We start from the raw sequence: 12,107 nt of genomic DNA, 5'->3' as shown, positions 1-12,107 counted from the left end.
TTCAACATGGACAAACTTAATTTTCCTTTTCATTACAACTCGATCAGAACAAACACCTCCATCAACACGCCTCTTTACTGAAGAGTAACTGAGAGTGATGTTTAGGGTTACAGTGAGAAAATTGAAAATAACAATTCTGATAAACAGTTCCATATTCAATGTAAATAGTTTATTTGATCATATTCATTGAAAATCTCATATCACCTAGTTAAAGAAAAGCTTGTTATTTTGTAATAAGCACAAAGTGCCTGAATGACATTTCAGGTGAACGTAAAAAGAAAACATGCCAGTATTACCCAGTAAGACAAAAGTCACTGTTACAGACGGTGAGGTTGAGACAGAAGAGATGACTGGCAGCACGTGCTTCAGTGGAGATGATTACTGGAGGGTGTGTCAGTACGCCGCTCATCCAGCTGATCACAGGTGAACCGAGTTAAATCAGAATTAAGGTGTGCTATTACAGAGTTCCGCTGTGATCAAATGTACCAACACTGGCAGATCAGACCATGTTCCATGTTTTTTCGTAACTGGCTTTGACACTTTATGACACACCTGCATTCAGATTCAGTGACCTGCTGCGTCCTGCATGACAGTGAGATGATCTGATTTAAAACACACAGCTGGAGAAGATTCTGGCTGCATTTGGCTTAATTAAATATACAATAAAAAATGGAAACAAAACTATAAGTTAAAATAACATTCAAGTTGTATAGCACAAGGCAATGAAAACTTTAGTTTAAACAATATGTACAATATTAACCATCTGGTAATGTGAGTAAAGTAAAAAAAAAAAAAAACAGTTTGTAGCAAAATATCTGTACATTTAGGAAAATTGGTTTTGTGTACTTTGTTTTGCTATTTTTCATGACGATGACGACACAGATGGAAACATGAGCTTCAAGGAATCCTTTCAGTGGTTAAATACTATACATTAAAATTACAATGAAGAGAGAAGACACAGACACCTGCAACTTAATTAATATGTGAAAACAAAACGACAGAGATGAAATGTTTAGTTCTATCCAGTTCTGACAATAAGATCCTCAGGTAGGTTTAGCATTGTTTGCAAAGGTTTTACATTTGTTTAGAAATGTATTCTATTCTGCAAAAGGCTAACATGCGGTGCTGCTACAGAAGTACATCATTTCAACTGGACGGTAGATTTAGACTTGAGAAGGCAACTTTCTTTTCAGGATTAGGAGCTACAGACTTTACTGTAACCTTTTATATACAATTCACATTTGACTGTAATGTTTAGAAACGGATCACTTTGGATGTCTTTTCTGTTCAGCTTTCATCTTCCCCTTACACTTTCTTTAATACAAATATAAAGTTTTTATTCTTTTCTGTCTTCTTGCCTGATAATCAGCCCTTTCAGTACAAGTTGAAGCCTCATGAGATGTAACAACAACAACAACAACAAAAAGGTGCAGTTTGAGCACATCTGTATGAACAATGAATGGAAAAGAGCATCGGAATGTACCGAACACCACACGGTGTGAAACCCCAACACTGACGGATGTATTATGCAGCTAAAGGGAACACGTCCCATTACATTCTACGTTATATATCCGAGGAAGCATGTCTTCACGCGGCTCTTAAGGCCACTGCAAGTCCAGTTAGACACATCTTACAAATTAAAGCCAGGTCAACTCGTATTGCTCAGAGTGGGAGTATAAAAACAGTCATCAGACAGAGTAACGTTAAAACCACAAAAAATATGTTCAGGCACTTATCTTGTCCAAGGTTTCTCAATCAGCCTTTCAGACACTTTAAATTCAGTCCCATACGTGTCTCAGTCCTTCAACGTCTCAGCTGCTACTGAACCACAGACATGGAATAACGTGTATTCTTATGTAATATATTTACATACTCTATGGTTGCTACAACTTTCACTTATCGTCCTTCATTCTGCATTCAACCTCCGCTCCATCCTTCTTTTGTTGCTACACCCCCTCTCCATCCTTCACCCCCCCCCCCGCCACCCCTCCTCCTCCTCGTCTCCAGCACATGCTCCGCTTCCCCTCATCACACGACCACTTCGCCGTTGTTCCCCGGCCGCAGGTTCTGATCATCAAAGCGTCTCCTGACACTCCTACGCACAGCGTCGGCTCGCCTGTAAGGCTGATTCCTCAGATCTGTGTGGGAAGAAGACATTGGATTGGGGTTGGAAGGGGGTGGGGGGGGGGGGTAAAAGATCTGTCAGTCAGCTTTGTCATGGCGTTTTGATGAGCCCACATGCTCAGAGTGCTGGCAGCCTGTCTGTCAAAGCAGCGTGAGATCCACACAGAAAGAAAAAACCTCGCAGGTCAGCTGTCTGTGGTTGTTACAACTGAGACAGGCCGCGGGGGTTTTGACTTAAGAAGCCGCTGCCAGAAATCTAGACAGCCTTCCATGCATCTTGTAAAACCAGGATGCATCTCCCCCTTACAACAAGAGTGGATAAACTACTAGAAACAGAGGTTTGACTAATCATCAGACATTCAAATTTGAAGGTGGTGAAAGTGATAAAAAGAAGAGGAGGAGGAAACAGAAGAGAGGAAGGTCTAAACAGGATAGAGGTAATAAAGAGATGCTTGCCAGGTTTGGGACACATCCAGAACTACAGGGGTGCTACTGGAGGAGTTCCTTACCCTCGAGTGGACATTGGGAAATTTAGTAATATTATTCTTCTTTAGGGCTAGATGAAGAGAAGACAAAATGGAGGTTAAAACTGCAGGAGGAGGAGGAGGTTGAACATGTCAGCCTTAGATACACACTGGCTTGCACTGCAGGAGCGAAGCAGAGTGGCAGCAGGCTGCATGAGGGAGTAAGCCTCTAGTCGGGTAAGGGCATGAGAGAGGACAGAGCAGCAGGGTGTTAAACTGGTTCAACTAGCAGAGAGGAGAATCAAAGCTTCTGTACAGCTTTGCATGTAAAGCTTCTGTAGGTTTTTTTTTTTTTTGTGTTGTTACTTCAGTTTGCTTTGCAGAGCGGCTACCAGCAGCACAAAAGAAAAGCCTGTATTCAAGTCCAGTGCAGAGCAACTGAGAACTGAAATAAACAAGTATGATTCCAGCACACAGCAGCATTGTGTCTTTCAACAGCATCTTCTCCAAAAACCAAACAAAGCATGCAAGCAGCCCGGGAAACACTGGTAACAGATGAAGTGGCACAAACAAGAGTGAATCCAGCACCAGAGCCTGGCTGCATGTTAGAAAGCACGCACACACACACACACACACGCATGCATGCATGCATGCAGCTGCAGACATGCACAGCTGTAAAGTTCATGATTGATTATATGTGGACACAATGGAGACCATGAAATGTCATTTGACAGAGAGGTGACCTGTCAGCAGGAGCAAGCACAGCATATAGGCCAAGTGGGAGAGCAGGGATGCATTGTGGTAAGGCAGCAGGCATTAGGCATTTAACATGCAAGAAGCAGCTGTGAAAATGAACAAACTTTTATATTTAAACAAAACGGTGATGGAAAGACACAAAGCAAGTTGTAATGCCACAGAAATGAACACGATGATGATGTTCGTTATTCCATGTAGATGATGACACAACTGTAATTCAAAAGACTAAACATGTGACATAAATATGTGACATGTTTGGTGCTGATCAACCAGGATCTTTAAATTCTACTCATAGATATGATTGTATTCTATATGTCACCACTAGATGGCAGTTTAACTTTGCTGTTACTTGATGAGTAAACACCAGTTGGACTCTCCTGTCAGAACAGATAAAGTGTGACCTTGGAGACGGTTTCCTCTGTGACATTATGGTTTGCCATGGCAGATGAAAAATAATGATGATAAATGAGGGTGTCACACTTCATGCAGGTGTGCAGAGAAAACCATTACCCCAACACCAAGTCATGCTCAGGAAGTGAGGGGGAAAAACCACACAAACACACAAAAACATCTGTGTGTGTGTGTGTGTGTGTGTGTGTGTGTGTGTGTGTGTGTGTGTGTGTGTGTGTGTGTGTGTGTGTGTGTGTGTGTGTGTGTGTGTGTGTGTGTGTGTGTGTGTGTGTCTCAGGGTCCAAAGTGTGAGGTTTGAGTGTGGGGGAGAACATGCAGAGGAAGGAGGACATAAAGAAGAGAGAATGTTTTGTTCCAGCGACCTGAGAGCAGAGAGACAGTTCTACAAGCTTAGTAATGGTACTCGTCATTGAGGGCGGGCTCGCAGAAGAACCGAGAGCCGCGCTTGGCTGTGCGGGCGGTAAACGGCACGGTCTTCAGCACTGCATTGAAACAACACAACAAGGACAACAGCCAGGACAAAGACAAGACAGAGACAATTTAAGAAAAGCAGACTCCTACAGGGGTTAAGCACTGGTTAGCACTAAGCAAATACCCAACAACAGGACCAGGAGGGGCCAGGGTGGGGGCGGGACTAACACATTTATTAACCTTGAACTTTTTTTACTAGTTTTTATATAAACTCTTTGTGGTTGTGAGTCAGAAAACAGAACAGTTGTTTAAGAGATCTGAGTGAAAAACTCTCCTTGAAATATGAATGTATATGATAAAAATACATACAATTAATATATAGTGATGTATTGTTAAAACTAATGTATTAACATATTATTAATGTAAGTAGCATATTACTCTTGTTAAAGTTCTATTTTAATTTAAAACAAATCCAAACATTATAATCTATAAAAATGCATTGTATCAGATGATCATGTTTCTGGTGCTTCATCGAGTTTAGCACATTCATTCCTGACTATAAGAGTAAAACTACCCTTCATCAGTTCTTCTGTATATGGCCAGCTGAAGTGACACGACATAGCATTAATATGAGCACTGTCATGTTTAATCTTCATCAGTTCAACTTTCCAAAGAAAGAAACCCCTCAGAGATCCATCAGTTTCTAATAATGAATAACCGGCAGGTATATAGTCACTGGATTTTCTAAATATCAAAAGTACCAGCCTCAAACTGAAGTACAATATTTGATTAGAATGTGATGAAAAGTGTGTTCCTCTTAATGTTCTTCTGTACAGCATTTGTTCCACTAGTGGCCCTCTTCATAACCCTTCTGTTAACAAAGGAATTATTTATTCACTTCTGATTCAAAGCCCGGCCTGCCTGTCTATGAACAAATATTGTTATAAAGCAAAAGACAAAGCAGATAAGATCAGCACTGATCGTCAGACGTCATTGGCTTAGCTGAACTGTCAGGTCATGTTTGTACTTGTTGGGTTAAACCTCCAGTGCTCAAACATCTGACAGTTGATTTTTTAAAAAGAGCTGAAGTCATTGTGTTAGTTGGTTTAGAATCCCCTTTGATAATGACTGAATGTACAGCACCAAAGAGGATCTTCATGCACAGCGCCCTGCATGTGTGTGTGTGTGTGTGTGAACACAGGATGGCATGACGTTACCCGTGATGATGTCCTCAATGGCTCCATCTTTGCCTTCGTAGACATGCCGGCTGTCTTTCACCTGTTTCTTCCTGAGCTCCTGGATCAGCTCTTGCTGCTGCCGCTTGTTCTTATGAGACGGAGACTGAGACACACACACACACACACACACACACACACACACACACACACACACACACACACACACACACACACACACACACACACACACACACACACACACACACACACACACACACACACACACACACACACACACACACACACACACACACACACACACACACACACACACACTTAAAAATCTATCAAGTAGTCATGAGTATTATCGACAATTCTGGGAACATTCTACCACCTGCCGTTTCTTTCAGCTCACTTATTTTAGCTCCACACAAAACTCATCTCAGAAAGTTAGTGGCTGTTGGAGTTAATTTAACCATGAAGAAAATCTAACTGCTGATCCTCACTCGATGTGATGTGGCTCAGCCAGGTGTTTTTGACTGCAGAACTAAATATGACAACACCCTGGGCGAGCTTAACTAATCCTGTGATCAGCAGTCAGGAGGAAGGTCAAGGTTTGAGGAGATGAGGGAGAAGAGAAGTCTTACCTTCTGGTCTTCCTCCATCAAGGCCTCTTGTTCGAGAAGTTTCTCCATCAGGATCTGCTCCTGTCTCTTTCTCTGCTCGTTGTCCTCTTCCGCTTGCTGAGGAGGAGGAGGAGATCACGACATTGAAGTCTTTTCTGATGTGATTCTATTTTTAGTGTCATAACATTTAGTGTCTGAAGTCATTGACATGGTTCAGAGGTGTTAGGGAGAAAAAAAGATGCATGTAAAGGAGCTGAAATAAAGCAGCCAGGGTAACAGCTGTTTAACTCTGATGTGTGTTTGTAAAATTCTAACACTCGAGTGTTAGTTTTGGTATAAAAAAAGGAAAAACAAACAATGCTATAGTGAAAGCAGCAGGATGAGTATCGATGTAAAGCCCACAGACACACAATGCCCAAGTTCATTTCAAACCATCTTAGCATCCTCACACTGATCCTCCCCTGATGCTATTGTGACTTAAAGTGAGAAATAATAGCACAGCAGTGAGCGTGTTAGACTTCTTTAACATGCTTCTCATCTCTGCTTGATGTAAACACATTGTGGCTAAAGTTGCAGCTAGAGACATCAGAGTCTTCTACAAACTTGTGTCGGTCAACTGTGTTGAGGAAATTATTAAGACTTGACTCTACACAATAAGACTCAGATAGCTTACATTGATGAAAGTTCATACATCAGATAAATACTCATGAGGAGACATGATTCAACATCACACTTCTGTTCTCGTGTCTTGCTCAATCACACCTGCAGAACTTTTCGAAAGAAATCGCATATATCCCAAAAAGACATTATCATTATCAGGGTCACATTGACCCACCTAGACTAATCTGTGACGTCTATAACACTGGAGCAGACAACAAGTCTACCAAACATCCTTACAGATATCAGAACAGCTGACACTCTCTAAGCTGTACTTGGTGTTCTAATAACAACTGAACTCTGTCAGGTCTGACTGACATTAGAGAACAGTGAATAACCCTAATGACATCTGAACATTATAATCTAAATAACTACAGAAATTCCACCACAAACTGCGGTTAATGTAAGTTTTGGTAGGGACACATTTAAGTGAAATTAGAGAAAAATAATTGGTTGTACTTTTACAGGTACTTTATTAGTGTGTCGTTCATCCAGCTGGCCATGTGTGTTTTCTTGTGAATTTAACAGAGACTGTTTCACTCACCCTGTAAGCCTTCACAAATCTTACAAACACAGGGAAGAAGACAGAGGGCGGAGTCGTTTTGGCGTTCTCCCCGAAGAACTTCACCGCCTCATCAAAGGCGTCCTTTCAAAAACAGGACAGGACATTTGAGATCATACAAATCAGACCACCTTACACAAAGCCTTCCCACACAAAGTGATGTGTGATCATGTTACCTGTGCGATCTTGGCATCATCCTGCAGCTTCTTCAGCTTGCTCTCATTGTGTGCGATGAACTCTTTGAGCATGGTGTTGTGGCCATGCATGCTGTACTCTCTCCTCGTCAGCTCCATGCCTCTGTTCAGCTCCCTCACATCCAGCAGGACGTTCTCCAACGACACTGTGAACACCACCAGATGTATGAGTGCTCATGCTAGCCCCCCACGATGGACTCTGAGGGGTCACAAAAGAACGCTGTAAAGAAAACTCCACTCACCTGCAGCAGCTTTCTCCACGTAGTGCAGCTCGTTGTAAAAGAGAGCGACTTGGGCGTATTTCTCCTTCACTACGTTGGCTATGTAGTGTAACAACGTCAGCTTTCGGTCTGTTGACTTGGTATCAAGAAGCTGTGCAGAGATAGAGAGGAGCAAAGTTTATAAAACACTTAAAGAAAGATAGAAAGCTTTTTATTTTTATTTTTAAAGATTTATTTTTGGGCTTTTTGTGCCTTTAATGGAGAACTAGGACAGTGGGTAGAGTCAAGCCGCCTGCTTGAAGGACTACAGCCTCCATACATGGGGCGTGCACACTAACCACTGCGCCACGGGTCCTGCAAGTGAAGTCCCCTCCTGAGGGTCTGGGGGCTGCTGCTGCAGGACCCGGCCAAAGAAGAGAAAAATAATAGCTTTGCCTCTCCCGCCATTCTCCCCTCCAATCAAATCAAACGCTCAAACCAACCCCAAAACCCCGGCTGCAGTCAACTACCGCTAAAACATAATCATTACACAAACTCTCACCTCTCACATCACAACATTGTTTAACATCAACATATTCAACACATACCATACACACTGCTCAACTCCTCAACTCTCTTCTACCTCTCAAGTCCCCTTTACAAAGCACCTTCTCTCCCTCCCCTTATCTCTTTCTCTCTATCGCTTTTTCACTTCTTGTATCCCTTCTTAGGTATTTCATATAGTTTTGTAATGTATTTGCTGATTGTAGTCTGATGTGTGTCTATTGATGTCTTAGTGTTCTGCTGTGTTTTATTTTATTTTCTAGACTGTATTTGAGTCGTTGTCCTGACCTTTTCTGCTTTTTTTTTTGTGCCTCATTTGTTATGTATATGTCACCAGTTTGACACTCTATTGCACCTAATAAAAAAAAAATATATTTTGTTAAAAACACTGCGCCACCAGCGCCCCGTAGAAAGCTTTTTTTTGACAGAGAGAGGTGACCTACCAGGTCTAAACTCTGCAGTTTGAATCCATACACTGCTCCCCTTTTGCTGCTGTTCATGTAGTTTCCAAGTGCCAAGATGATCTGATGAACAAGACGAACAGGAATGTCAAAATGGAAACCGGGTAATAGTTTTACTTCATGTTCACCCCTGACACAAATGATTAACTTACCTCTAAGATTTTCTTTAGTTTCTGTGATGATTTGATGGACACAGATGCTGCGATCACTGCATGAAGTTGCTGAGGATTAAAAAAAGGAGACGAGATGAGAAAGTGTCACATTACACAAACAGGAAACAGTCCTACAGTTTGCACAGTTGCCATGTCCAATATATCGAGAAGCTGTTTCTCACCGGTGTCAACATCTGCACGCTCTCATAGAAGTTCCCGATGAAGGCCATGATGGTCATCTTCTGCATCAGCCGCTCGATTTTACTGAACTGCATCATGAAGCGGTCCTCGTCCGTCAGGCTCTCCAGAGGCTTGCGCTCCTTCTCGAACTGCCGCAGGACTTTAATCTCGTTCTCCGTGGGCTGGAAACGCATCAGACACTCCACAAAGTCCACAGGCAGAGTGCGCAGATCAAATCTGAAAGGATGCAGAAAGTACAAAACAAAGTTCACTGAATACAAAAAAGACAGAACGTTTAAAGAACAACATGCAGAGGAAGCACGTCAGAGGACCAAATATGGATTTCTTTGAATGTTTCAGCTTGAAGTGGCTTACATCTGAATGGCCCTGCAGATCTCCTCAGGAGTTTTTCCCACTTTCCTCAGTGTGATGGCCAGGTTCTTCGCTCGGTTGGAGTCCAGTAGCGTCACCTTGTTGGGACCCTTCTGAATGACCTTCTGCTTGCCCATGTTGAGGTCGATTGCAGGACCCTGAGCTTTGGTCTTAAACATCTCCTCAAACTCATCCACGTTTAGGTCCTTTAAGACGGCATCAGGGGCTCGGTTAGTGTTCTGTTTTCATAGAATTGAGACAGGGGGAATGCACAATAGTTGCTAACTCACCTCCAGTATCCTCTCATCATCGATCTCATTGAAGACAGTCCCGTTGATCTGGTTTGGTTTCAGGGCCACCCAGTTAAAGACGGGCAATCTGAACTTTGTCTTGATGGGTTTCTTGATCTTAACAGCTACACAGGACACAGAAAAGTTAGCACGGTGTCCTTGTCTACTAACAGAGTGTACACACATACACACTCACACACACACACACACATGCAGGTGAAAGGGTAGACAGGTAGCTGGGACTGGTGGCACACATGGATATGACTTCTTCAAATATACAATCCTACTTCAAGTTGGTCACATTTTTGATTGACCTCCTTCCTTCCACTTTAAAGAAAACAAAAAGGATGCTCAGTCATACTTCAAGCAGATTGAAGCCTGTTAGCGTCTGCCAGGAGATTAAGCCAATGGGGTATTCCTGCACAGTAAGCTGTACATAAGGGGAGGATTTCCTGCCTGGCCCTGTGACAAACTGTTTATCGGGCTGATTTGGGCTATCCGTGACCACGCTGCCCGATTCACTGCAGCTGCAACATGAAGGCAGAGCCATGTTCTGCTGCACAGATGTCAGCAGGTACACATAGATAAGGTCACAGTGGGAAAGGTAAACAGCATTCTTGCTCTGCATGAAGTTATCACTTTGGAGCCTATTTGAGGTCACTCTCAATATGCGACTAATACCTTGAGATGTGGTGATGCATTACATGCAAGACATACACACAAGTTTAAAGGGAAACCATACAGAGTTTTGAAATTTTTACAGACGTCTTAATGTCAGAAGACAGAAGGCATGATAATGATTATGAATGAACTTCTAGTAGACTTGATCGACACAAATGTTTACATGGAACAGTTTTCTCTGAAAGTGACATTTTCAAAACGTGGTTGAAACACAGGGAAAAGTGAGGGGGAACAAAACACCAAACATGACAAGCAGAACCTACAGAAAAGTTTGATGGGTCCCTCTGGTTGGCAAAAAAAGAAAGAATTAAAAGATAAATGATTAAGAAGTTGTCAAGAGTTAGTGAGAAAAGCATACACATGCACATTTCAAACACACATGTTACAGTAACGCAGCTCAGGATGATAGATCAACACTTTTTTTTCCTCCATCCAATCCAGATTTAGACTGACTGTTTTGTGACACGCAGCATGGCCATTCACATTCAAAATGCTAAACACAACATGCATGCAGCTAACCCTCATGCTGTGAGGCTTCTACTGTGAAGCAGCTGCAGAAAGTATTTTGAACAAAGCCAGAGTTAAGCCGAGAAGTTTAGGAACACCACGGTCATCAGACATTGTTTTGACAAAAAAAATAATGCTATTCTGAAAATACATAAACTGTTCTAGCAATTATAGGATCCTTTTACATCAGAAATCCCTTTATTTACAAACAAACAAACAAACAAAGTAACCTCAATGTTTTTTCCATTCAATGAACTTACCTGCCAACCCAGAGTTCATGATGACAGTCGGCGTTCCACAGCCTGGCAGTGGGGGGGCCATAGGAGGAGGCGGGGGAGGCATATGTGCTGAGATATCTGGCCCTGGGGGAGGAGGAGGCGGTGGGGGAGGAGGGGGTGGCGGTGGGGGAGCTGCTGCGGCAGGAATGGCCAAAGATGGTCCATTTAACACTGTGAGTGGAGAGATAGAATGTGGATTTAATTCACAGGTTCCATATCTGTACATCTCTAATACTGATGATTAGAAAGTGAAGCTATTTTAATGTTGTCTTAATTTGAAGTTGCTTAAATCAGGTTGTGATTTTTCTTGTATTTCCGTTTATATGCTGATAACAGATTAATAATAAACCTACATGTGTGGTTCTCTGGCAGTGGTGGAGGTGGGGGAGGAGGTGGTGGGGGAGCAGCGGTCCCCGCTATACCTCCCACATGATTTGGACCAAAGGCTGCACTGATTCCTCCAATCACAGTGCCCCCTGAGCCCTCCACACTGGGCAGTGGCGAGGGCAGGATGGAGATGTCTCCGTCTCCCTTCTTGTGGATCTTGATGGTGCCTTGTCTCTCAAGCTCGTGGATCTTCTTCTCCAGGTTGCTCTGTCGCTGGATGGCCTCGTCTTTCTCCTTCAACATCAGCCGCAGTGAGTGCACCTGCGAGCTGGTGTCTTTGTAGACTTCCTGAGTGGGGGAGGGACAGAAACAGAGAGATAAGATCTATGAAAATCCAAGAGGAATTAACACTTCCCAAAGAAAAGCTTCAGAAAAAAATATTTACTGTAACTATTTAAAAAACAGAGCCAGGGAAAATATTTACTTTTGCAAAAATGTGCGTCATGGACTTAAATACTGCAATATCTACTGCATTTATCCCTTATGTTTCTATAAAACACTTAAAATCCCATGAAATACTCTATGCCCATTGGTTGATTTTTATAATATAAGTGCGGTGCATGTAAAGAAGGACTGTTTTAAAACGGTTTTATTTTTCTACCATGGGAGTGGAAATCAAAGGACTAGCTTAAATAATAAATTCAAAGATGAT

The 12,107-nt window shown here is 42.4% G+C and overlaps 1 protein-coding gene across 6 annotated transcripts in view; it reads right to left on the bottom strand.

Moving 5' to 3' along the window:
- Positions 1-154: 154 nt before the first annotated feature.
- fmnl2a (formin-like 2a) overlaps positions 155-12,107 on the bottom strand; it is a 51,807-nt gene continuing 39,854 nt past the window's right edge. Inside the window, exons 14-28 of one of the 6 annotated variants that reach the window (XM_065961864.1) lie at positions 11,422-11,743; positions 11,051-11,239; positions 10,547-10,567; positions 9,603-9,727; positions 9,316-9,518; positions 8,943-9,177; positions 8,761-8,829; positions 8,591-8,671; positions 7,626-7,755; positions 7,366-7,529; positions 7,172-7,273; positions 5,992-6,087; positions 5,384-5,507; positions 4,118-4,237; positions 155-2,138 (exon numbers count right to left, since the gene is read on the bottom strand). In XM_065961864.1, coding sequence (XP_065817936.1) covers positions 4,146-4,237; positions 5,384-5,507; positions 5,992-6,087; positions 7,172-7,273; positions 7,366-7,529; positions 7,626-7,755; positions 8,591-8,671; positions 8,761-8,829; positions 8,943-9,177; positions 9,316-9,518; positions 9,603-9,727; positions 10,547-10,567; positions 11,051-11,239; positions 11,422-11,743 — 1,953 coding nt within the window. In that variant the 3' untranslated portion in view covers positions 155-2,138; positions 4,118-4,145. Of the gene's footprint in view, positions 2,139-2,580; positions 2,681-4,117; positions 4,238-5,383; positions 5,508-5,991; positions 6,088-7,171; positions 7,274-7,365; positions 7,530-7,625; positions 7,756-8,590; positions 8,672-8,760; positions 8,830-8,942; positions 9,178-9,315; positions 9,519-9,602; positions 9,728-10,546; positions 10,568-11,050; positions 11,240-11,421; positions 11,744-12,107 lie in introns of all 6 variants that reach the window. The other 5 variants (XM_065961863.1, XM_065961862.1, XM_065961866.1 and 2 more) reach the window with 5 other exon arrangements.

This window comes from Labrus bergylta, chromosome 13 (assembly GCF_963930695.1).
Source record: "Labrus bergylta chromosome 13, fLabBer1.1, whole genome shotgun sequence".
NCBI classification, from domain to species: domain Eukaryota; kingdom Metazoa; phylum Chordata; class Actinopteri; order Labriformes; family Labridae; genus Labrus; species Labrus bergylta.
Note: the sequence above shows the minus strand (reverse complement) of the source record. Positions and strands in the feature narration are given on the sequence as shown.